A 22,500-nucleotide genomic window follows, 5' to 3' on the forward strand; every position below is an offset into this window, starting at 1 on the left:
AACTGCGTCGAAACCTTGATATATATGAGGGAGAGGGAGGGAGGACGGGATACGAGGGGGGGGGGGGCCAAGGGAGACAGGGACGGGGAGAAGGGAGGGGGGATAGGGGCGGGGGGGTGCGATCTGGCCCATCTAATTTCTTCCGCCAGTTATATAACGTTAGCGTGGACGACTTGGCCCGAAGGAAGGACGGATGGGAGACAAAGAGAGAGAGAGAGATGTAGGGTGAAAAAGATAAAGATAGTGAGGAGAGAAGTAAGAAAATAGGGTTGTAAGAGAGAGAGAGAGAGAGAGAAGAGGTGGGAGGTAGAGATTTGGGGTGAAGAAAAGAAAGATAGACAGGAGAAGAGAGAGAGAGAGAAAAGGAAGATAGACTAAAGAGAGAGAGAGAGAGAATCAGAAAAAATGAAGCGGATTTTTGAACCCGGGCCAGATTTGTAGCTGTGGTTTCGTTGCCTTCTTTGTCTCTCTCACTCACCTTCTTCATCTCCACCATGAATATTTCATTCCCTTTTTTGTTTTTCCTTATGCGTTTCAACATTTTTCTCCCTCTATCATTATTTTCCCCAAAATTTTCTTCTTTTTCTCCCCCCCCCCCCCGTCTTTCTTGTTTCCCTCCACCACCTCTACCTCTTCTTATTCCTCATTATTATTATTTTCCTCCTTCTTCCTCTCTTCATCTTCCACCAACAAGGGAAGCGAAGGAACCCGAAAACTGGGAAAAAGTAAGCGCGCGCCATTCCGTCTCTATGTTACGTAACACCGGAACGTTATGGTGACCTTAAGGAATGGGGAGGGTGAGAGGGGATAGGGGGGTGGGGGTGGGGGCGAGAGGGGATAGGGGTGTGGGGGTGAGAGGGGTTAGGGGGGTGTGGTGATTTTTTTTTTTGCCGTTCGCTTCGCATCGTTTCATCTCTCGTCTATCTTTTCCGTCTTCATCTCGACTTCTTTTTTATTCTCTTTTATTATACCTTCCTTTCCTCTGCTCGCGGTCTTTTTCCTCTTTCATTTTCTTTTTACTCCTTTCCCTTTCCTTCTCTCCCACTTCTATCTCCTTCTCTCTCCCTTCTCCCTCTCTGCCTCCCTCCCTCCCTCTCTCCCTCCAATCCTCTCACCATCTCTCTCTCCCTCCCTCCGCCCGGGGCAGGGAAGGAGAATAAGGACATAGAGATGACGAACGGCGAGGAATGAGGCGTCTGTGGGTGTTTCATTAAGCCTGGAATGTTAAGTGTGTGTGTGTACACAAAGATATATATATAGGTTTACATACAGGGATACATAAACACAGACGGAGTTATTTACACATTAACGAACACATACACACACACACACACACACACACACACACACACACACACACACACACACACACACACACACACACACACACACACACACACACACACACATACACACACATACGCATTGGAATAGTCCCATTCACCATCGATTTAACCTTGTTGGCCTACCTACTTGACCCTGATTGAATTTTCGCAGATCATTAAATCGCTCATTTCAGCCCCCTCCCAATCCCCCAACACCCCTACCTTACTCCCTGCCCCTTATCCCACCCCCCCTTTCCCCCTGCCCCTTATCCCGCCTCCCACCTCCCCCCTGTCCCTACTCCTCCCCCTCTCCCTCTAAAACAGCTGATTTGTGGACAGTCAGCTGTTCCGTTTGCCTTTTATGGTCATCTTGCGGCGAGGTGATTCCTTTCTCATGAAAGTTGGGATTTTTATATCACTTTTTGTGTTTGTGTAGATTTTATTGCATTTTCTTTTCCTTTTCTCCTACTTTCCATCGTCTTCCTTTCGTCTTTTTTTCACTTCACTTCTTTCTCATTTTCTCTCTCTCTCTCTCTCTCTCTCTCTCTCTCTCTCTCTCTCTCTCTCTCTCTCTCTCTCTCTCTCTCTCTCTCTCTCTCTCTCTCTCTCTCTCTCTCTCTCTCTCTCGGTCATTGACACAATTATTTTTTTTTTGGGGGGTGAGGGCGATGACTTGCACTTAGGCCTACTCTGGTTTGTCGCCCTTCGAAAATGCCAAGGAAAATGCGCTCTATTTGAATTTATTGATGACGCGGCTACTCTCGATCCGGAGGGCAGGCGAAGGCAGTCGGGTTACTTATGCGAACGCTCTATTTATTTATTTTTTTATTCTTTTTCTTCTTTGTGTTCATTTTTTCTGGATTTTCCCTACATTTTTCTTTCGTTTTTTTCTTGCGTTTATCTCTCTCTGTCTCGGACTGTCTTTATCTCTTTCTCTCCTTCACTCCGTCTCCCACCTTTCTCTCCCTCCCACCTATGTAAGTCAAGTGCCCCCTCCCTTCCCACTATACCCCCCCCCCCCACCTTCTCCACGCCAAGCAGGCCAAGGTCACTAAGTGTCTTACCCTTAGTGTTGCACCGGCTGTTGATAAGACAGCGTGCACTAAAATGAACAAGGGTATTGTGTGACCTTTCGCATTAGCAGGCATTGCCTTCTTGCATACACGGGCTGGATTTGCACATTCGTATTGTGTGTTTGGTTGTTTGCCTGTATGCTGGGCTGTCTAGCAATATACAAGCACGTATTTATGAAGTTAATGAGCGCACACACTCGTAGGCAGGCACGCACGCACGCTTGCATGCACACACGCATACGCACACATACATATACACACACGTACACACACACACACACACGCGCGCGCGCGCAGATGAGAGAGAGAGAGAGAGAGAGAGAGAGAGAGAGAGAGAGAGAGAGAGAGAGAGAGAGAGAGAGGAATAATAGTCTGGTAATAAGAGTCTCTTACTAAATACGGAAAGCAAAACGACAGAAAAATATACAGGAAATCGACATTCTCTGGCGTGTTATTGCCGGAGGTCAGTCATGCACTAGGTCCTGCAACTGCATTCCTCCTTCCGCGTCTGTGTCTGTCTGTCTTTAGCCGTGTCTTGTCTTGTAGGAAGTGAGGTTAGTGAGGTGTGCTCGAAAGCCTGTCTGTTGCAACCTTTTCTTTTCAGGAAGTTCGATCGAGCTTGCCTATCTGCCTTGGCTTTTCTTAATCGTATCCTGTCTTTGCTGTTCCAGGAAGACAGTGTGGGCGTGTCTGTATGTCTGCGTGCCTCTTTTTGTGTGTCTGTCGGTCTGTCTGCCTCTTCCTTTCGTACCGTACCTCGCCCCAGGAACCTTGAGAGCGTAACGCTACTTGTGTGTGTGTGACCTTGCATACGTTGGTTGGGAGGGAGGGAGGGGAGGGGAGGAGAGTGGGAGGGAGGGAGAGGAGGGGAGGAGGGAGGGAGGGGAGGAGGAGAGTGGGAGGGAGGGAAGGAGGGGAGAAGAGTGGGAGGGAGGGAAGGAGAGAAGGAGGGAGGAAGGGAGAGAGGGAGAGGGACAGGAAGGGAACTGGATAAGAGTAGATACAAGGAGGGAAGGTATGAAGGGAGGGAGAGGGAGGGAGGGAAGGGAAGTAGGGTAGGGGGCAAGAGATACAAAAAAAGGAGGCAAGGAGATTGAGGTGATAATAAGAATGAGAAGAAGGATGGATGGGAAGGAGAGAGGACAGAAGGAATAAAAATGAAGCCGATAAAGCAGAGAAAAAAGAGAGAGAGAGAGAGAGAGAGAGATAGAGAGAGAGAGAGAGAGAGAGAGAGAGAGAGAGAGAGAGAGAGAAGGCCTGCCTGTTGCAAAGCGATAAAAGGTTTAAGCAGCAGACAAGTTCGCGCACTGAGTATTGGGCGAGGAGCCAAATGCAACGTAAACACAAGTCACGTTGTCAGTGTACGTGCTTACAGGCGTAGTTCGTGTGGGAAGATACGCCGGCTGTGCGTGGGGCCGGGGATGGCGATATATTTTTTTTTCTCTCTCTCTTTCTCTTTCTCTCTCTTTCTCTTTCTTCTTTCTCTTTCTCTCTCTTTCTCTTTCTCTCTCTTTCTCTTTCTCTCTCTTTCTCTTTCTCTCTTTCTCTTTCTCTCTCTTTCTCTTTCTCTCTCCTTTCTCTTTCTCTTTCTCTCTCTCTCGTTTTCTATTTTCTTTTTTTTTTATTTGTCTTTTTTTTCTGTGTATTTTCTTTCTTTTTTTGTTAATCTGTTTTTCTTTCGCAAAGAATGGCGCCGTTGGTCTCCGGGATGGCTGTGTGGGCTGTGGGCGTAGCGCGGGTTTTGGCGGTTTCTTCCTTGTTCGTTTTCGTCGTTTGTCTTCGGCTCTCGTGCCTCCTCCTTCCACACGCCTTCAACAACAACTGCTGCTTCTACTACTACTACTACTACTACTACTACTACTTCCATTATTACTACTATTACTACTATTATCACTATTACTATTACTACTCCTACTATTACTACTAATACTACTACTGCTGCTATTGTTAATAGTATTACTACTATTACTATTACTACTACTACTACTACCACTACAACTAGTCCTACTACTACTATTACTACTACTACTACTATTACTAATACTAGTAGTAGTAATAATAGTAGTAGTAGTCGCTTTATCCCATACCTTATCCTTGAACATTATGAGGAATGTACGTACTTAGCGTAAAGCAAATACAGAGGTAGACACAAAAACAACTCAAAATATCGTAAAACTACAATTTGCGGTGAGGATAATGGACTCATGACAAAGCGCATGACAAAGGAGGGAATGACAGACGGAAAGATATGCCTCCTTCACGACAAAAATAATAATAATAATAATAAATGAATAAATAAAAATAAATAGAAATAAAAATGAAAAGAAAAGAAAAGATAAATGAATAAATAAAAATGGTAAGAATTTTCTTCCATAACGGGAAGGGAGGAAAAAATTCCTGACGGCAGTGTAAAGTAAGTGCTTGTTATCGATTTCGAAAGCAAAATTGTGTGGGATTTTTACTTCCGCTTGTAGATGCTTTAGAAGGGAAAAAAAATTAAGTGTTGGTAACTCTGTCCGATGGCCTTGAGGATGCCAGATGTCGCCATACGTGCTCAATTATTTTATTTGGAATATGGGACTTTTTCTTTCTTTCCTTTTATTTTCTTATTTTAGTAATTATTCACAACACAAGGGACATCAGGGCAGAATCTAGTATTGCCTATGCGTTTAAATTAGGAGAGAGGTAGTTATTCACGGTGACAATTAATATGCAATGTGGTACCCTCTGTCGTTTATGTGATTACGTTATGAATGAAAGTTCATTCATATTTTTCACCTTCTAAGATTTTAGGCTTAAAGGCTTCTGATTTGAAGTAGTCCGTTTTAACCGATTTTTAATGTTTACCAGGGTAACTGCATGTAATAATAATGATGAGAGAAAATTAGTTTCAAGATGATGATGGTGATAATGATGATTATGATAATGACTACAGTGAAGATGGTCATAATAATATATCCGTTTTACACTTTCCTTAGCTCTGCTGTATAAATATATGTTAATCAAGAAGAAATATATATTTTTTATTAATATGAAAGATGGAGATGGAGTAGCAATAATAAGAAATAGCAGTGAATTTAAGTTAATTGTCTTTATCTTCGTCTCCTCCTCCTCCTCTTCTTCTTCTTCTTCTTCTCCCTCTTCCTCTTCCTCCTCGTCCACCTCCCCCTCCCTCTCCCTCTCCCTCTTTCCTTCCCCTCTCTCCTTCTCCCCCTTTCCTCCTCTTCTTCCCTCTTCTGCTACTATCACTATCAGAGAACTAGAAAAAAAATGCACATCTCTGAACCTAGTAGGCTTCTTCTAAACCTTATAACAGGATAATAAAAGCGAGAGAAAAGGCTTCACTCAGCCAGGCCTTTTGAAGCGGTAGATCGCGAAAGGACAAAATCCCTTTAGCGTAATGCTCCCTCGGGAAGCTCTGCGCGCGTGTCCTTAATCTCAAGAGCGGGTTTTGTTTTTATTATCTTGTAATTTGGCCTCCTTTTGACCCGGGAGGATTCTTGTGGTTAAAAATGTATCTGATTTTTTTTTTTTTTTTTCTTTTTTTCTATTCTTTTTTTTCCTTTCCTCTTCTCTCTTTTCTTTTCTTCTCTTTTCTTTTCTTCTCTTCTCTTTTCTTTTCTTCTCTTCTCTTTTCTTTTCTTCTTTTCTCTCTCTCTCGTCCAATGAGCCGAGGTGCAAAGGCGCGTCTTGCACAATCCTCTCAAGGGGATTATTTCTGTTATCGGGAACGTTTTTGCAGAATGGATTAGCGCGTTACGTCACGGCTTTATTAATGCTTCGTTGCGATGGTCTCCGGTGTTGTTGTTGTTGTTGTTGTTGTTGTTGTTGTTGTTGGCGGATTTGTGATTTGTGGTGGTTGCCCGTGTTCTTGTTGTTGTTATCGTTTCTGTTATTGTTGTTGTTTCCGTATTAGTGTTGCCGTTGCCGTTGTTGTTTTCGTTTTCGTTATTGTTGTTTCCATTAGTATTGTTGTAATGGTTCCGTTATTATTGTTGTTATTGGTATGGTTATGATGTCTGTCGTCAGTTGTGTTGGCCGGAATTATGACAGGTAATGATGATGATCTTAATAATGGTAATGATGAAGACTAAGTATGAAAAGTCGTAGATATGTCATTAATAATAAGAAATGATGATACCGAAAATAATTAACCATAACGATAACAGTAAATATTTAGACCAATAATGATGATAAACTGATACCAATCACACCAGGTTTATTCCTTTAGTATATGTTTGTGAAGAAAGAGTGGGAGAGAGAGACTCGGAGAGAAAGAAAGAGATGAAGACAACGACAGAAAGATAGGGAACAAGACAGATTGATAAAGAGAGCGAAAGAGTGAGATACGAGTAAGTAAATAGATGAAAACTTTGTTTCTGAGCAATAGGATTTCACTAAATGGTACTGGCGTGGAACAGGTGACAATAACACGCGGGCAGAGTACGTACTGGGGGTTGGTGCTTTTGCTTTCGTAAATGGTCATGCAGAACGAAAGCAGATTAGGTGTCCTAGGTAGGAGGGGATGGGGGATGGAGGGAGGGGGGAGAAAGGGGGGGGGGGGCAGTCACATGGCGTTTGGGATACGGAGTTTCTTTTCCTTTCTTTCTTTTTTTCTCTTTTACTCTTTCTCTTTCTTTCTCTCGCTCGCTCTCGCTCTTTCTCTCCCTATTTCCCCCCCCCTCTCTCTCTCTCTCTCTCTCTCTCTCTCTCTCTCTCTCTCTCTCTCTCTCTCTCTCTCTCTCTCTCTCTCTCTCTCTCTCTCTCTCTCTCTCTCCCTTCTTCCCTCTATCTGCCCTATTCTCTTTCTCATTCTTTCTTATTTTTGTTTCTCTTATCCTTCCCTCTCAAAGCCTCCCCCCCCCCCACCCTCTCCCTCTCTCTCCTTCACCCCCTTCGCTAATTTTTTAAATGTGTTTAGCTTGGCCGCCCTTCGGTTCGTTGACTTTGCACCTTATGGCCGTTTCTATGTTTCCCTTGGGTGTGCGGGCGTGAAGCGAGGAATTTTAAACTCCTTTTTTTGTCTCTCTCCATCTCTCTCTTTCTCTGTCTCTGTCAGTCTCTCTCTTTCTCTTACTCATTCTCTCTCTCTCTTTCCCATTCTCTCTCTCTCTTTCTCATTCTCTCTCTCTTTCTCATTCTCTCTCTCTTTCTCATTCTCTCTCTCTCTCTCTCTCTCTCTCTTCTCTCTCTCTCTCTCTCTCTCTCTCTCTCTCTCTCTCTCTCTCTCTCTCTCTCTCTCTCTCTGAAAAACGTGAGTCGTTAGAGTCGCTCGTTTTATTTTGGCGGGGATGAGTTACGTTTGTGTTTGTTCTTGGGGACTGTGACTAATCAACACATGGAGGTTAAGAGAGATAGAGATGCAGACACAGACTGAGAGAAGGAAGGAATGAAGGAAAGAAAGAAATAGTTATAGAAAAGAGAGAGAAGGAGACAGACAGACAGACAGACAGACAGATAGACAGAAAGAGTAATACAGTGTCAGCTGAACAATGCAAAACGTCCCAATATTCGGAGAGCGACAGGTGCTTGCGAATCGTCTCTCCCTCCCTCCCCCCTTCTTTCCCTCCTTCCCTCTTCCCATCCTTCCCACCCGCCCTCCCTTCCTCCCTCCCTCCTTCCCTTTTTCCTTCCTTCCATCTATCCAGCCATCCTTCCCTCCCTCCCTCCCTCCCTTCTTCCTTCCCTCACAGCCACCCACCCTTCCTCTCTCCCTCCCTCCACCCACACACACCCTCCCTCACACCCACCCACCCTTCCTCTTTCCCTTCCCCACTCCCTCCCTCCCTCCACCCACCTACCCTCCCTCCACCCACCTACCCTTCCCCCTTGCATCGAAATGGCCTTGGGGATAAAATACTCCTCAGGCGGGTACGAGAGTGACACCCCATCATTACGCTGGAGTAAGATGGCACCTTGATGGCCCTCGCTCGAGTATGAATGTCTGGCACTCTGTCGGTGTATATATATAGGTATGAGGGGGTGGGGGTTGCGAGGGAAGGAGTGTAGGGAGGGGGGGGGTAGAGAAGTAAGGATAAGGAGTGGGAGAGGGTGGTTGTGGGGGTAGGCTTGTGTGTGTGTGGGGGGGGGTATGTATGTATTTGAGTGCGAGTGTGAGTGAGTGTATGTATATATGTATGCATGCATGTGGGAGTGGGAGTGTGTATGTATGTTTGTATTTATATGTATGTATGTATGTGAGTGGGAGTGGGAGTGATTGTGTATGTATGTTTGTATGTATGTATGTATGTGTGGGAATGAGTGTCTGTATGTACGTATGTATATGTGTATGCGAGTGCGAATGTGTATGTATGTATGTGTGTATGTGAGTACGAGTGTGAGTGAGTGAGTGAGCGAGCGAGTGAACGTCCGGTCACGCTGCCGAATTAACACGCGCGCGGGATGAAGTGAAGGCAGCGTCACATGAGTGCATTTTGGCTGCGCGCTGTGCCAGGATCCCGCCGACCTCTCAACTGGAGGGGGGAGGGAGGGTAGAGGGAGGAGGGAATGGGAGGGAGAGAGGAAGGAGGGGTGAGGTACGTGGTGGTGGTAAAGTTTTTTTTTTTTTTTAATCATCGTGTTCTTTTCTTCTTTGTCTTCTTCTGTTCTTTTTCTTTTTCCTTTCCCTTTTTCGCCATCTTCTTTTCTTTCTTCCTCTTCTTTTTCTTCCTCCTCCTCCTCCTCCTCTTCTTTTTTTCCTTCTCCTCCTCTTCGTCTTCCTTTTCTTCCTTCTCCTCCTCCTCTTATTATTATTTTTTTTTTGGGGGGGAGGAGGTCGGGGGGGTTAGAGGGAGGGGATGACACCGCGTCTCATCCTTGTAACTTTTGCCAAGACGTTGATATCGAAGCATCAGTCCCCATCGGCCTTGGCTTTGAAGGTGGGTCATGGGTGGGTGAGGAGAAGGAAGGCGGAAAGATGGGGAGGAGGAGGAGGAGGAGGAGGAGAAGGAAGGCGGAAAGATGGGGGAGGAGGAGGAGGAGGAGGAGAAAGGGGAAGGAAGGCGGAAAGATGGGGAGGAGGAGGAGGAGGAGGAGAAGGAAGGCGGAAAGATGGGGGGAGGAGGAGGGGAGAGGAGAAGGAAGGCGGAAAGATGGGGAGGAGGAGGAGGAGGAGGAGGAGGAGAAGGAAGGCGGAAAGAGGGGAGGAGGAGAAGGAGAAGGAAGGCGGAAAGATGGGGAGGAGGAGGAGGAGGAGGAGAGAAGGAGAAGGAAGCGGAAAGATGGGGAGGAGGAGGAGGAGGAGGATGGGGGAGAAGGAGAAGGAAGGCGGAAAGAGGGGAGAGGAGGAGGAGGAGAGAGAAGGAGAAGGAAGGCGGAAAGATGGGGAGGAGGAGGAGGAGGAGGAGGAAGGCGGAAAGATGGGGAGGAGGAGAAGGAGAAGAAGAAGAAGGAAGGCGGAAAGATGGGGAGGAGGGGGGAGATGAGAAGGAGAAGGAGAAGGAAGGCGAAAAGATGAGGAGTAGGAGATGGGGAGAGGAGTAGGAGGAGGATAGAGGCATAAAAGAAGGACGGAAAGGTGGAAAGAGGCGGGGGAGGGGTTAGAGAGAGAGAGAGAAAGAAAGAAAGAAAGAGAAAGAGAGAGAGACGAAGGAAGAAGTGTGTGTGTGTGTGTTTATACACACACACACACAAACACACACACACACACACACACACACACACACACACACACACACACACACACACACACACACACACACACACACACACACACACACACACACATGTAATGGGGTGTTTTGCAAAGGGAAGACCAAGCGACCGGCGGGCCTGTTGCTGGGGAGGTACGAGATGCGGGGGGGGGGGGGGGTGCTCGCGTCGGCCTTTTTCCAGGCGCTGATCATCCTTGTACTTTTTTCTTCTCCTCTTTCGTTATTTACATTCGCTGTATTTCTCCGTTGGTTTTTCTCTTCTGTCTCCCTCCTTTTTTTTCGTTTTCTGTTCTCTCCTTCTCTTCCTCCTCCCCCATTATTATTTTTTTCTTTCTTTCTTTTTTTTTCGTAACATCCCATCTTCTTCCATCATCATCATCATCTTATCGTTACCATTAGGCTGGCATCATCAATTTCACTAGTAATTGTCCATCTCCCATCTCCTTCCTTTATCGTATTCTCCATGCACTTTTTTTTTTTTCATTTCATTTTTTCCTCTTCGTCCTGTTTCGTTCTCATCTGTATCGTAGACATGTTCGTCCTTCGTCATCTTCCTTGCATATATATCAGGATATTCAGACTTCCTCATCTCTCGGTTATTCCTGTGTTTCTTCGTTATCTATTTCCCCTATTTTCCATCTTTATCCATTTCCCCTATTTCCTTCTACGTCCATGTTTTTGTCTTCCCTTTTTTTCCCCTCACTCGTGCATTCGTCTTCTCTCGTCCTCTTCTTCTCCTCCTCCTCTTCCTCTTCCTCTCTTTACCATTTTCTTCGCTATTCTCATTTGCTTTAAAGAGAAACGTTAAGGAAAGAGGGAAAAGAAAGATAAGGAGAGAGAAAAAGAAAGAGAGAAAATACAATAAGAGTACGACATGACAAGGGGAAAGGGGGAGGGTATGATTCAATGAGAATTAGGGGGAGAGAGGGATGGGGGTAGAGAGAGAGAAGAGAAGAGAAGAGAGGGAGGGGGAGAGGAGAAGAGAAGATGGGAGAAGAGAGGGAGAGGAGAAGAGAAGAGAATAGGGGAGAGGAGAGGAGAGGAGGGAGAGGAGATAGGGGGTTAGAAGGTAGGACTTGGTACACAAGTCAAGCGTGTCCCATTGTTGGCCGAGCTACGTATTATAATAAGTCAGGAACATTGTGTGTGCTTTGGATTGTCGCTTGCTGACTTCTGTGTACCTCTTCTTGCACTTCCAGATCTTATTCTCTTTATCACCCTCTTCCCTTCGTCATTGTTGGTTCGTTATCATCATCATCATCATCCTGTTTTTCTTCGTTTATGTCAGTTTTTCCCCTCCATCGCGTGTGCCCCACTTTTCCAGTCATTATCGTCATCGTTCTGTTTTATGCTTTTGTTTCAGTTTTTTCTTTCGTATCTCTCTCCCTCTTCTAATCATTATCATCTCTATCACCTCCTCCTTCTCCCCTCGTCACCCTCTTCTACCAGTCATTCCTCCCATTCATCTCTTTCGTCTGCCTTACCCATGTTCGGAATTTGCGGGTTGTTTTTTAGGCCACTTTTTTCTTTTCTTTTCTTTTCTCTTATATTATTTTTCTTTTTTTGACTCTTTCTGTCGCTGTTTTTTTTATGGGATTTTGCTTTAAGACTTACGTGTGTGTTTTCTGTAAGTTACGTGTGTGTTTTCTGTAAGTTATGTTGATACAAACAAGCAAGGTAATGGGTGTATAATTTTATTTTCCTTTCGTTTCATTTTCGTCGTGTGACTAATTGGTCCCTTCCTCTCTTTCTCCATCAGTGTGCCACTTGAAGCTCGCCCTCCAGCTGTCCGACGAGGAGTGGGCCAGGGAGTTCCAGGTCGAGAAGCCCGCCAAGTGCGACCGCAACTTAGTGTTCTACGCCCGGGGTCCCAACGCCTCGAGTGCTGCTGTGGAGATCGCCCATCGCCTTGGGTTTAAGATGTGAGTGGGCGGTTTATGTGTGGGGTTTGGGGGGAGAGGGAGGGGGTTTGGGGGGAGAGGGAGGGGGTTTGGGGGGAGAGGGAGGAGGTTTGGGGGGGAGAGGGAGGAGGTTTGGGGGGGAGAGGGAAAGGGTTTGGGGGGAGAGGGAGGAGGTTTGGGGTGCTGGGGTTGGGGGGGGGGGGGTACTGGGATTGGGCGTGAGGGAGAAATCAGAAATCGTACAGCAGGTCAAGGAAAGGTAGGGATTAACAAGGGTGATTAGATCAAAGTTGTCAAAGGAAGAATTGTGGGATTTTGCAAGGACGTCCGTAGGGTAAGGTAGGGATTAACAAAGGATAAGGGGTTTTAATTAAATCACGGTTACAGGAAAAATGTCTGGAGGGAGAGAATCCAGGGAAGAGAGTTGTGATAAAGGGTCGCATGTGTATCCAGGGGGGAAGGATGCTGGGTTATGGGATGTGTTAGGGGGGGGGGGGGTATAGGAAAATGATGGATGTCGGCAGTTACTTTGAGTGTAGAAGGAGTGGGAGCAGAGAGATTGCAGGATGGATAAGATGTAGGCATGTTATCTTGGGTCATGTTTAGATAGTTTTGAATGTCTTTGAGAGTCTTTGAAGTGGAGTTGGTTGGGGAGATCTGAGAAACAGAAGTTCTTATGAGGGGGAGTAGAGGGGACAGATGTTTGAGGGGTAGTGATTGGAGTGTCTGGATTAGTGGTGGGGATTGGAGTGTCTGGATTTAGAATGTCAAAAAGTCGGCCTTTCATCCTTTCAACATGGCTCGCACACCGTAGGAAGTGTACTGTAGAAGGGGTGGGAGCAGAGAAGGAAATGAAAGGAGAAAGGGGAAAAGACCCAAGGGAGGGATGGGGGGGGACTTGGGGACTTCCTGAGGACGAAATAACTGTTGTCCTTTTTAATGAGGATAATGACTTCTAGGGTTTTGTGACTGGGATCTTGTTTTGAGGAGGTTCAGAGATTTCACTTTTGGAAGAGAAAGGAAGAGAATTGTTAAAAGTTATGGATTCTTGGATTTAATACTTGGTTGATTAATGCCAATAATTTGCTTTAGTTGAGATTGTAGATTACGTGAAGACACACAAAGTCATGAAATACTCAGAATGAAAGGGGAAGGAATCCCCATTCCTGTAATTTTTCCCTGAAATGGTAATATTTACATATCTCAAAAAGCTTTTTGTGTAATATATATATATATATATATATATATATATATATATATATATATATATATATATATATATATATATATATATATATAAGAAATGCAAAATTAGTTCTTCTTTTAACCAGCTCTTTTCCCCCTTTTCTCTCCCTCAGGTCAAGGCACTACATCGGCGGGTGGGAAGAGTACAGCAAGAAAACCGGGCAGCCTCTCACCAAGAGCCAGGACCCCAGTCCCTTCAGCAACTACTACCAGAACCAGTTTGATCAGTACTTCCTGTAGATACCAGGAATGAAAAACAGAAAAGGAAAAGATAATAGGAAAAACAGTTCATGAAATAAGAAATGAAAAAATGTATCTTTGAGGAGAGAAGATAAGGAGGAATTTGAATTTACTCGAAATTTATGCTGCATCCTTCTCAGAGCTTTAGGGTTGCCCTTGCACATACTCATAGATATGGTTAGAGGTTATCACATAGGCAGTCTTATTTTTTCTATTTACACTCACGCTTCATCGTCATCTTCCCGTGTCTCCTTTACTTTAAAGATTTTGTCCAGATGTAGACAACACTTCAGCTTTTAGAAGGATGGAGTTAAATTATTAAGAGGAAAATAAAATGCAAAGAGATACAGAATGCAAGAAAATTAATGGAGAAACAAGGGTATGATTATTTTTTTTTCGAAAGAGGATGATGATCCAATGAATTTCATGACAAGGAAGTGAATGATAAAAAACTTCTGAAATAAAAGCACAGTCAAGATTATGAGAGTGCAAACCATTCAGTATTGAAAGAGAGAAAAACAAAATGAAAGACGAGAAAGCACACTCGAGGAAAGTAATACATAGGAGAGGAATGGAAGAATTCATTTTCGAACCTCTTGTTAGCGCTGACAAGAGAGCAGAGAAGCACCACAAAGAAAGGCATTGATATTAATCCCTCCCCTTCCTTAGTCTCCCAAATGTTGTACCAGTGAACCAGTAGATAGTTGTCGCTCTTCAAGGGTGAAATTTCTGCTCCCTCTTCATACCTCTTCCGAGTAGATAGTTGCCTACCAGTATATGGGAACAAAGTTTCTGCTGTGTTTTACTTAGATGTTGGGGGATATGTAGTCATCATTTGTGTGTGGATTAAAGAGAAGGGAAATGTAACAACAGAAAATTGTTAGAAAGAAATGATAGAGAGGATTCATGTGCAGTACTGTATTTGAACAGATGAATAAAAAAAAAAAAGGTACCTGTAGGCAGGTTGTGATGCAGATAAATGTATATTATACTCCTAGTAGATCTCAATGAAATGTAATGTAATATATAATCCCCAATACTCCTGCTCTCATTTCCAGTGTACTAGTACAGCTGTAATGCATAGACCTTACGAAGACTGTTAACAATTTCCTGTTAGTCTTTTCCCCTTTGTCTGAGGTAGCCAAGAAAGCTGGTGCCAATCTGTTCTGTTAAGTTATTAAATGAATTTTTTTGTTGACAGAATCAGAGGAGTTAATGCTCCTTTGATATGAATTATTCCTGAGTTACAGAAATGTGAGGTTTTGAAGAGAAATGATTCTTTTCATTCTGGCTGAGGTTACTTTTTTAATGGCTTGTGATTTGCATATCTCATAATTCTTATGTGTAGTTTTATTTTTCATCATTTACGTTTTTTGCTTTTGTTGATTTTCCATCAAGAAGAAAAAATGGAAAATGTCATTATTTTTGTCTCTAAAAAGAAAAAAAAAAGTATTACGATAATTTTGGTTAGTGGGGTTCTATCACTGCACAATTCATATACCCTTTCAATGGGGTTTGCATTAGAGCTCATCTGTTACAGAAGTACAGGATTGCAAAGTATGTTGCACATGATGATTGGAGCTCAAGAAATGTGGATGTCCCTTTACTGCAAAAAATAGTAATAGGAATATGATGTTTGGAGAACAAGAGAGTGAGGAGAGGGTGTCACTGTGGACTCACTAATAGGTGTATGAAGACTTAATGCAGAATGTGCTACGAACTACAGCCACTGCTATGGAAACTTTTATTTTTATATACTTTATTTTTATCTGCTTTTACTTTTTTTTTTCCTGAGAGGATAGGATAGGAATAGGGTAGGAATGCATACAAAAGAAGTGCTAAGGTTTGTTTATCGGATGGAAAGTAATTCTGTGATGTTTGTGCCTAATGTAACTCCATCTTGTAGAAAAGACAAGGGAATCTCCATTTTATTACAGATCTTTAGAATTTTTATACTCAAAAGCAATTCAGATGTATTACCTTGTCTATTCAGTCTTAAAAACAGAAATAAGAGAAAAAAAAAAAAATTAATGACAGTTTAGTAGTCTTTCTTTTTTCTCTTTCTTTCCTACTTGTTTGTCCGTTCTTTGTCTTAGTCTTTCTTCTTCCTTTATAAAGGATTAAACCTTGAGGCATGATCCTTTCTCATAATCTAATTATAGCAAAGGAACATGCATCAAGGACATTTTTAAATCCTTGCCAAAAAAAAAAAAAGAAAAAAAAAGTAAAACTAAAAACTTCTACTGTAGAAATTAAAAACTTTCAGATTCGTAATTTTGGAACAAGGATTAACGAGGACTCTGGAACCTGCAATTCGCTTGTTATTTGTTTTGAGCGCATTGTGGGTATTTATTGACCTCGGAGGAGCATGCCGGGAGACGAGTCGAGTCCAGATATATCATAAAAAAGATAATGATTGAAGCTACGACTTGTGTCCTGGAAAACAAATGGATGAGAAATGCTTAGTTATATACATTTTTTTTTTTTACATTTTTTTTCCCATTCACTATCACTTACATGCAGATCATTCTAGACATAACCCCCCAATGCTACATTTACCCCCCATTACAATTAATGACGTGTGACAAACTCACCAAGGTTGTAGAACAGCCCACAAATGACTTAGTGTAGTTAATAAGCTGTGATGATGTAAAACCTGTATCTCAAGTCCAGAGTGATCTGTATTAATAGTGATGATTATCATGATGATGGTAGGCTACTCAATAAACTGTTAATGATAAAAATAAAAGTGGTATTTTTTGTATTCCTGATCATGGAAGAAAATGTTTGAATTATTTATGGTTTGTCATGATGGTAACTTAAAAATATTATTCTTAATTGATAAAATATACACTATCTACATTATTTTATACTTGTTCTACATATATTTATTTATTTATATATATATATATATATAATTTTTTTTTTTTTTTTCTTACAATTATCAAGGACTTTTAGAAACTGGTTTTGTTCATTTTTTATTACAGTTTTAAATATAAAAACAATATATGAAATCTTTAACTGCAATAGAGGCTATGTAAAGTTAACTATTGCAATAATAATAGACAAATGTAAGGTTAAGACAAGATAAATAAAAAAGATTAAAGTTTAAAAAATAAACAAAATAGGTTTATACAAACATACAAACAATGTCATACTTATAACAACATTCATGAACATCGTAATAATGATCAGACTTACAACTAATCTCATTTATTTCCTTATTACAAAACTGATAATGTAGAAGAGCAGAACAATATTAATCTCCCAAAAGCTGGGAAAAAAGAATATAATAATCATCATAATTATAATATGTATTTAATACACATGAGAGTTCAACTTAGCAAACACGAAACTTTTTACCTTGCCAACCAAATACACTGGTATCAATGAAATGATGAAACCATGATGAAAGAGCGATTGATTGATGAAAGAGGGAAAGTCAGAAAATACAATGAAAGGACATTTTTTTACTTTCTTGCTTGCTTGCTTGCACTAAGGTGTGTAGGTGAGATTGAGCGGCGGCAATCTGGTGGCTGCTGAGCGGTCTCCCCCATGACTGACTCTAGGCCTTACTCGGCTTACAAGCACACTCCCACAGTCGTCCTGCTGTGGGAGAGAAGGAGTAAAATCAGGAGGTGTAGGTGTATTAAACAAATGGAAAAGGAGAAGGAGGAAGAGACCAAGTTAACTGGTGACGGGAGGAAGAAATCTAGAAAATTGTGATAACAGGAAGAAAAAGAGCAGAAAGGAAGGGGGAGAAATGAGGAGACAGAGAGAGTGAAGCAGGAGAGACAGGAGAGAGAAAAATAATGAAGCAGAAAGAATAAGATTGTGGATAAAAAAAAAAAAAAACAATTATGGAGAACTTTTAGAAGCCACAAGTCACTTACTGTATTCTGTTCTATGTGTTGTCTTCTGTTGGCAATTTCCCTCAGCATTGTCTTTCCACTTTCTCGTGTCTGTGGGAAAAAAGAACACAGAAAATGAGAGAGAACAAAGAAAAAGCTGAAAAAAATAGACGTACATTATGTTAGAAATCTAAACCTTACCGAGATCAAAAATTGATGAATCACCTACTGCTCTAAAACCATATAAAAGCCATGCCTAAACCTCAACAACAACCAATACTAGAAAGAGAGAACTGCTCAATTTCAACTCAGTAATAGCACATATGGAGTGAGACACAAGTGTAACACAAAGATGAGCAAGTTTACACTCTTATACTACCCTGAGCAGTGGACTTTCAAAAGGCCTTATATTCATTGCTTATACTTCTATTTCCAATATGTTTTCAAAGAAGTGCTATTATAAATTTAGATACAAAGAATATAATTTCACTATTAAGAGTTACATGTGTGATATATAAATTTAAGATTTACTACAAAATGCATAATATGCTGATATGTTCCCAAAATATCTAGAACTGATTTACAAAACTTTAATGCAATAAAAGAGATGGACTCCTTATGAAACAAACAAACACATTCATAACATTCACACCTTAAAATTTTCCTTTTCCTCTGGTAATCCATAATTCAAGAAAATCCTCACTAAAAGCTTTTCTTTTTCTTTTTCCCTCTCTTCTCTACAGTACTAAACTATTTTGCAACATCTCTAATTAGAGTTTTTTCCCCTCCCTCTATTAATTAATAAACAATTTAAAACATCCCACCTATAAATTTCCACTCCTCCTCTTCCCTTCCCTCCCCTCCCTAATGTTATTAACAATTTAATAACATCTCACCTTTAACTTTCCCCTGCTGCTTGAGATTTGCGAAGTTCTGGCTTCGCCCGGGCCTTTCACTTATGGCCCGGCAACTTTCCTCTACCCTCCCTACCTCTCCCTAGTTAACATTTTACTCCCTTAGCTTTCCCTCCCCTGTGGCTTCCCTCCCCACGTGATAGTAAACATTACAGTAACATTCCTACCTATGGCTCTCTCCTTTCTCCAATACCCCCTACTTCCCCAGCTGATAAAAAAAAAGAGTACCAAAACTCAAAAAAAAAAAATCCCCTTACCTCCATAAACAGAGTGCACTTCTGGGCATAGTCATAGGCAAGGTCAAGCATGTTCTTCTGCAGGTAATGACTCGTCAGGAACTGGTACACCTGGCCTCTATCCTCACACCGGTCTGCATCCTCCGTCTCTTGCAGGTAACGCTCGTATAGGACAGCTGCTTGCTCTCCCTCCCCTAGGCGACTGTACAGCCTTTAGAGGTACAAAGTGTTGTTTTACTGTGAATGACATATGAAGGAGGGATAGAAATGACATATGAAGGAGGGATTGGCTTCATGACGTTGTTTAGAAGGAAAGCATGGAAAATTTGAAAAGAGGAAGGAGAGGAAAATAATTTTTATGCTCCTTTGGGATACGAAAACTTAAAGAGGGGGGGGGAGGCTGATTTTCTGAACTTTTTACAGGGAAATAATGAAACTTAAGCTGAATAATTTTTTTGAATCTGTATCAGGAGGAAATTCTGAAATTTTTAAAAGAAGGAAGGGAAGACCATTAGTAGCTCAGGTATTCAGCCTCTGGCAGGAAAACAAACTTCAACAGATAGGGACATCAAGAAAAGAAAAATGTTTTTGATGTTGATTAATGTCTAACTGACCAAAGTTTCTGTAGTTTCCAATGAATTTCTTTCCTTTTGTCATTCAGATCTTCATAGCTTCTTATATAAGACTGACCATCACACTCAGAAAGGAGCATGCAAAATCTCCGTAGGGCTTAGGGAGACATGCATCATTGCTCAGAGACATGAATATATCATAAAAACTACTTATCTTTGTCACCAGACAGTTGTCCTATTTTGCAATATTTTTAGTCTTTTAGGTATGAAGTTTCTAAGTAAGGCAATATTCCCCCCCAAAAGGGGAAGGAGGAGGAGGAGGAGGAGGAGGAGGAGGAGGAGGAGGAAGAGGAAGAGGAAGAGGAAGAGGAAGAGGAAGAGGAAGAGAAGAGAAAAAGAAGAAGGAGAAGAGAGGAGAGGAGAAGGAGAGGAGAAGGAGAGGAGAAGGAGAAGGAGAAGAAGAAGAAATAGAAGAAGAAGAAGAAGGGAGAGGGTAGGAGAAGGAGGAGAGGAGAGGAGGAGGGGAGGAGGAGAGAGGAGGAGGAGGAGAGGAGGAGGGAAGAAGAAGAAGAAGAAGAAGAAGAAGGCAAGAAGAAGAAGAAGAAGAAGAGGGGTAGTGAGAAGATAGGAGGAGGAGGAGGAGGAGGAGGAGGAGTTAGAGGGCAGGAGAGGAGGAGGAGGAGGAGGAGGAGGAGGAGGAGGAGGAGGAGGATGAGAAGAAGAAGAAGAAGAAGAAGAAGAAGAAGAAGAAGAAGAAGAAGAAGAAGAAGGAGGAGAAGAAGAAGAAGAGGAGGAGAGGAAGAGAAGAAGAAGGAGAAGAAGAAGGAGAAGGAGAAGAAGGAAAAGGAAAAGGAAAAGGAGAAGAAGAAGAAGAAGAAGAAGGCCTTTCCCTTTGTTAACTATTACTAGATACCTGGGCATGAAGTGCCATTTTTCATGTTTTTTTCTGATCAATTCTTTCATGTACTTTGTAAGCTTCATAATACGTTTACAGGCCAACAGGAAGTCACATGCCATACTTCAAGTGGGCAAAGACTCTTATATTTGCATTCTCTGTCAATACCCTTTGGGTTTTCCTCTTATTTCTATGTTATTTATCATCGTATTTCAATATCTCTTTTCATGCCTGGTTTAAAGATACACTTTGGACATTACACATCATATCAAAGTGTAATGTTGTGATAAAATGCTCTAGAATTCATCAGAACAATCATACATATTAAAATAAGGAGAGCTTTTCCCTGCATGCAAAATATGAAACTGTCCTTAACTCAATTTCTACCAAGAGGAGCCTTTCCCATTCCGAGTCACCTTAACACTTCAAGCACACTCCTTTAACTCCCTTTTCCCTCATCTCCCTTAACCTTAAAGCTCCCTAAAAACTCACTTTGCCAGCCGCATCAACGCAATGCCCTCAATGTCTCCTACGCTGTGGGCCTTCAGGAAACACTTCTTGGCTTCATCTGTTTTCTCCAGCTTCTCGTAGCTCTCCCCAAGGGCGACAAGCATCCTTGAGTCGTTGGGGCGTAGTTTCTGGGCCTGGGATCACAGAATGGTAAGAGAAGGAGGGGTATGTATACTTTTGATTAGAGCTGTAAGGCAAAGGTACAAGTTTTTTTTTTTTTGCATGTGAGCAATTTTCTGAAGACCTACAATTTGGGATGAATACAAAACTTTAAACAAGATGTATATAGTATAAATCTATACAGTACTATATTCCTATAATCAATATCACACTGTCTAATTACCTGTTTGAAATAGTAAAGGCAGTAGGCAGGAAGTTTAAGGATTTCATATGTCTGACCAAGGCCATACCATGCTCTGTAGTCTCTTCTGTTAACATCTGTTCACAAAATAGTAGGGAATTAGAAAAACGTATTGCATTGTAGTTATCAAAAAATATCTTGAGTTGTGCTTTATAGTGCCAACTAGTAAATATAAATCAAGTTAATAATAGTAAATTATACCAAAACTTTACTTTTCAAGATAAAAGAATGTCACAAAAGAACAAGAACTATATCATACCTATTACAGTAATAACATCAAATAAATATAACAGTAAGAGCAGTAATAATAACAATAACAATAACAATAACAAAATCAGGACTACTACTCGAACATTATAATCAAATCTGCATATATTACATAAATCCCAAATCTAAGTAATACAAAAGTAAATACCTATAGTTTGTCAATAACATAAATAAATAAATCAATACCTATAGCCTGTCGATAACACTGGATTGCTGCGCTTGTGTTCTTCATCTCCATGTATTCATGCCCCATGAGTGTCCAGGCAGCTAGGTAGTGAGGGTTAAGCCGCAGTGCTCTCTGGAAATACTGTACGGCCTTCTCGTGCTGTGAGCGTAAACTGTAGTAGTTTCCTTTTGAGATGAAAAAAAATTGTTAGAGATTATCTTTTCTTTGGTAGGTAATGAAATAAGATACATGTAAGAAAGAGATGCAAACAATAATGAATACTGAAAAATGGAAAACAAAGGAGAGGATGACGCAAATGAAACAACTACTATAAAAAACATACATGAAACAATATTCAGTCCTTTGAAGTCATGAGGTTAAGATATGAGAACCTGACTACATATCCAAATGTATGAACATAAAAAATTAGATATAACAAGTCAAAATTTTTAACATGTTATACAAACAAAAGTAAATGATGAACCTAAGACTAGGAAAATAAGCTTCATGAATGTTACAAGTTGACTGTATAACCTAATACCCACTTACCTATGACACAACACGTTTCCACCCGGTACTTATCCACCTGCACTACTCTGTGTGCCAGGTGTGAGAGCTCCACCCGCATTTCCTTGACGTAAAGCAAGTTCGAGTATGTGTCTAGGTTGTTCAGACGGAATGGGTCGAGTGACTCCAGCTCGTTGAATATCGCCACAGCTTGGTCAACCTCTGGAAAAAATCAACAAATTGACTGTTTATTAACTATGTTATTAATTATTAAAGGGGGGAAAAAAAATCAACAATTTTAACACCTAAATTGATTAATGATTGAGAGCAAAAGAGCAACCTGTGTAAAGGAGCCATGAGAACAAGAATCCAGACCAGACTAGCCCCCGTTTATAAATAATCTGGAAATAATCACATATATTACTGAATGTACTCTTACCTCTCTGATTGTGGTGTGTGATGGCTACCTGAGCCATGATATATGTGGAGTGGGAGAGACCAGCTTCTTGTAGGCCGGTGTATATCTCCAGAGCCTCGTCATTCAGTTGCAGCTCCAGGTACGTGTGTGCGAGGAACAACTTGCGCATCCAGTGATCTGGGAGTTTCAGTGTGCTCAACTAAGGAAAAATTCAAACCATTAAAAGATGTGATTCCAAAATGGCATGCAGTAAATTACCAATTTTTCAGATTTAAAAATATAGGTAACTGTTGTGTTAAAATACTATGAAGCTTCAAAACAGATGAAAATAAGATAAGAACACTTTGCCTTGCCATTAACCAAACAG

General features: G+C 41.7%; 2 protein-coding genes across 4 annotated transcripts in view; one reads left to right on the top strand and one right to left on the bottom strand.

Annotated features, from left to right (window-relative positions):
• Positions 1-16,185, top strand: part of LOC119591169 — a 68,950-nt gene extending 52,765 nt beyond the window's left edge. For all 3 annotated transcript variants that reach the window (XM_037939897.1, XM_037939890.1, XM_037939881.1), the window contains 2 exons: positions 11,810-11,972; positions 13,310-16,185. In XM_037939897.1, the coding sequence (XP_037795825.1) occupies positions 11,810-11,972; positions 13,310-13,436 (290 nt within the window). In that variant the 3' untranslated portion in view covers positions 13,437-16,185. The remainder of the gene's footprint in view (positions 1-11,809; positions 11,973-13,309) is intronic.
• Positions 16,186-16,633: 448 nt separating this feature from the next.
• The window catches only part of LOC119591193 (cell division cycle protein 23 homolog), a 13,132-nt gene continuing 7,265 nt past the window's right edge, over positions 16,634-22,500 (bottom strand). Inside the window, exons 6-13 of the mRNA XM_037939908.1 lie at positions 22,155-22,332; positions 21,758-21,937; positions 21,229-21,393; positions 20,758-20,852; positions 20,397-20,548; positions 18,459-18,648; positions 17,330-17,398; positions 16,634-17,045 (exon numbers count right to left, since the gene is read on the bottom strand). Of these exons, the coding sequence (XP_037795836.1) occupies positions 16,932-17,045; positions 17,330-17,398; positions 18,459-18,648; positions 20,397-20,548; positions 20,758-20,852; positions 21,229-21,393; positions 21,758-21,937; positions 22,155-22,332 (1,143 nt within the window). The 3' untranslated portion in view covers positions 16,634-16,931. The remainder of the gene's footprint in view (positions 17,046-17,329; positions 17,399-18,458; positions 18,649-20,396; positions 20,549-20,757; positions 20,853-21,228; positions 21,394-21,757; positions 21,938-22,154; positions 22,333-22,500) is intronic.

This window comes from Penaeus monodon, chromosome 3 (assembly GCF_015228065.2).
Source record: "Penaeus monodon isolate SGIC_2016 chromosome 3, NSTDA_Pmon_1, whole genome shotgun sequence".
NCBI classification, from domain to species: domain Eukaryota; kingdom Metazoa; phylum Arthropoda; class Malacostraca; order Decapoda; family Penaeidae; genus Penaeus; species Penaeus monodon.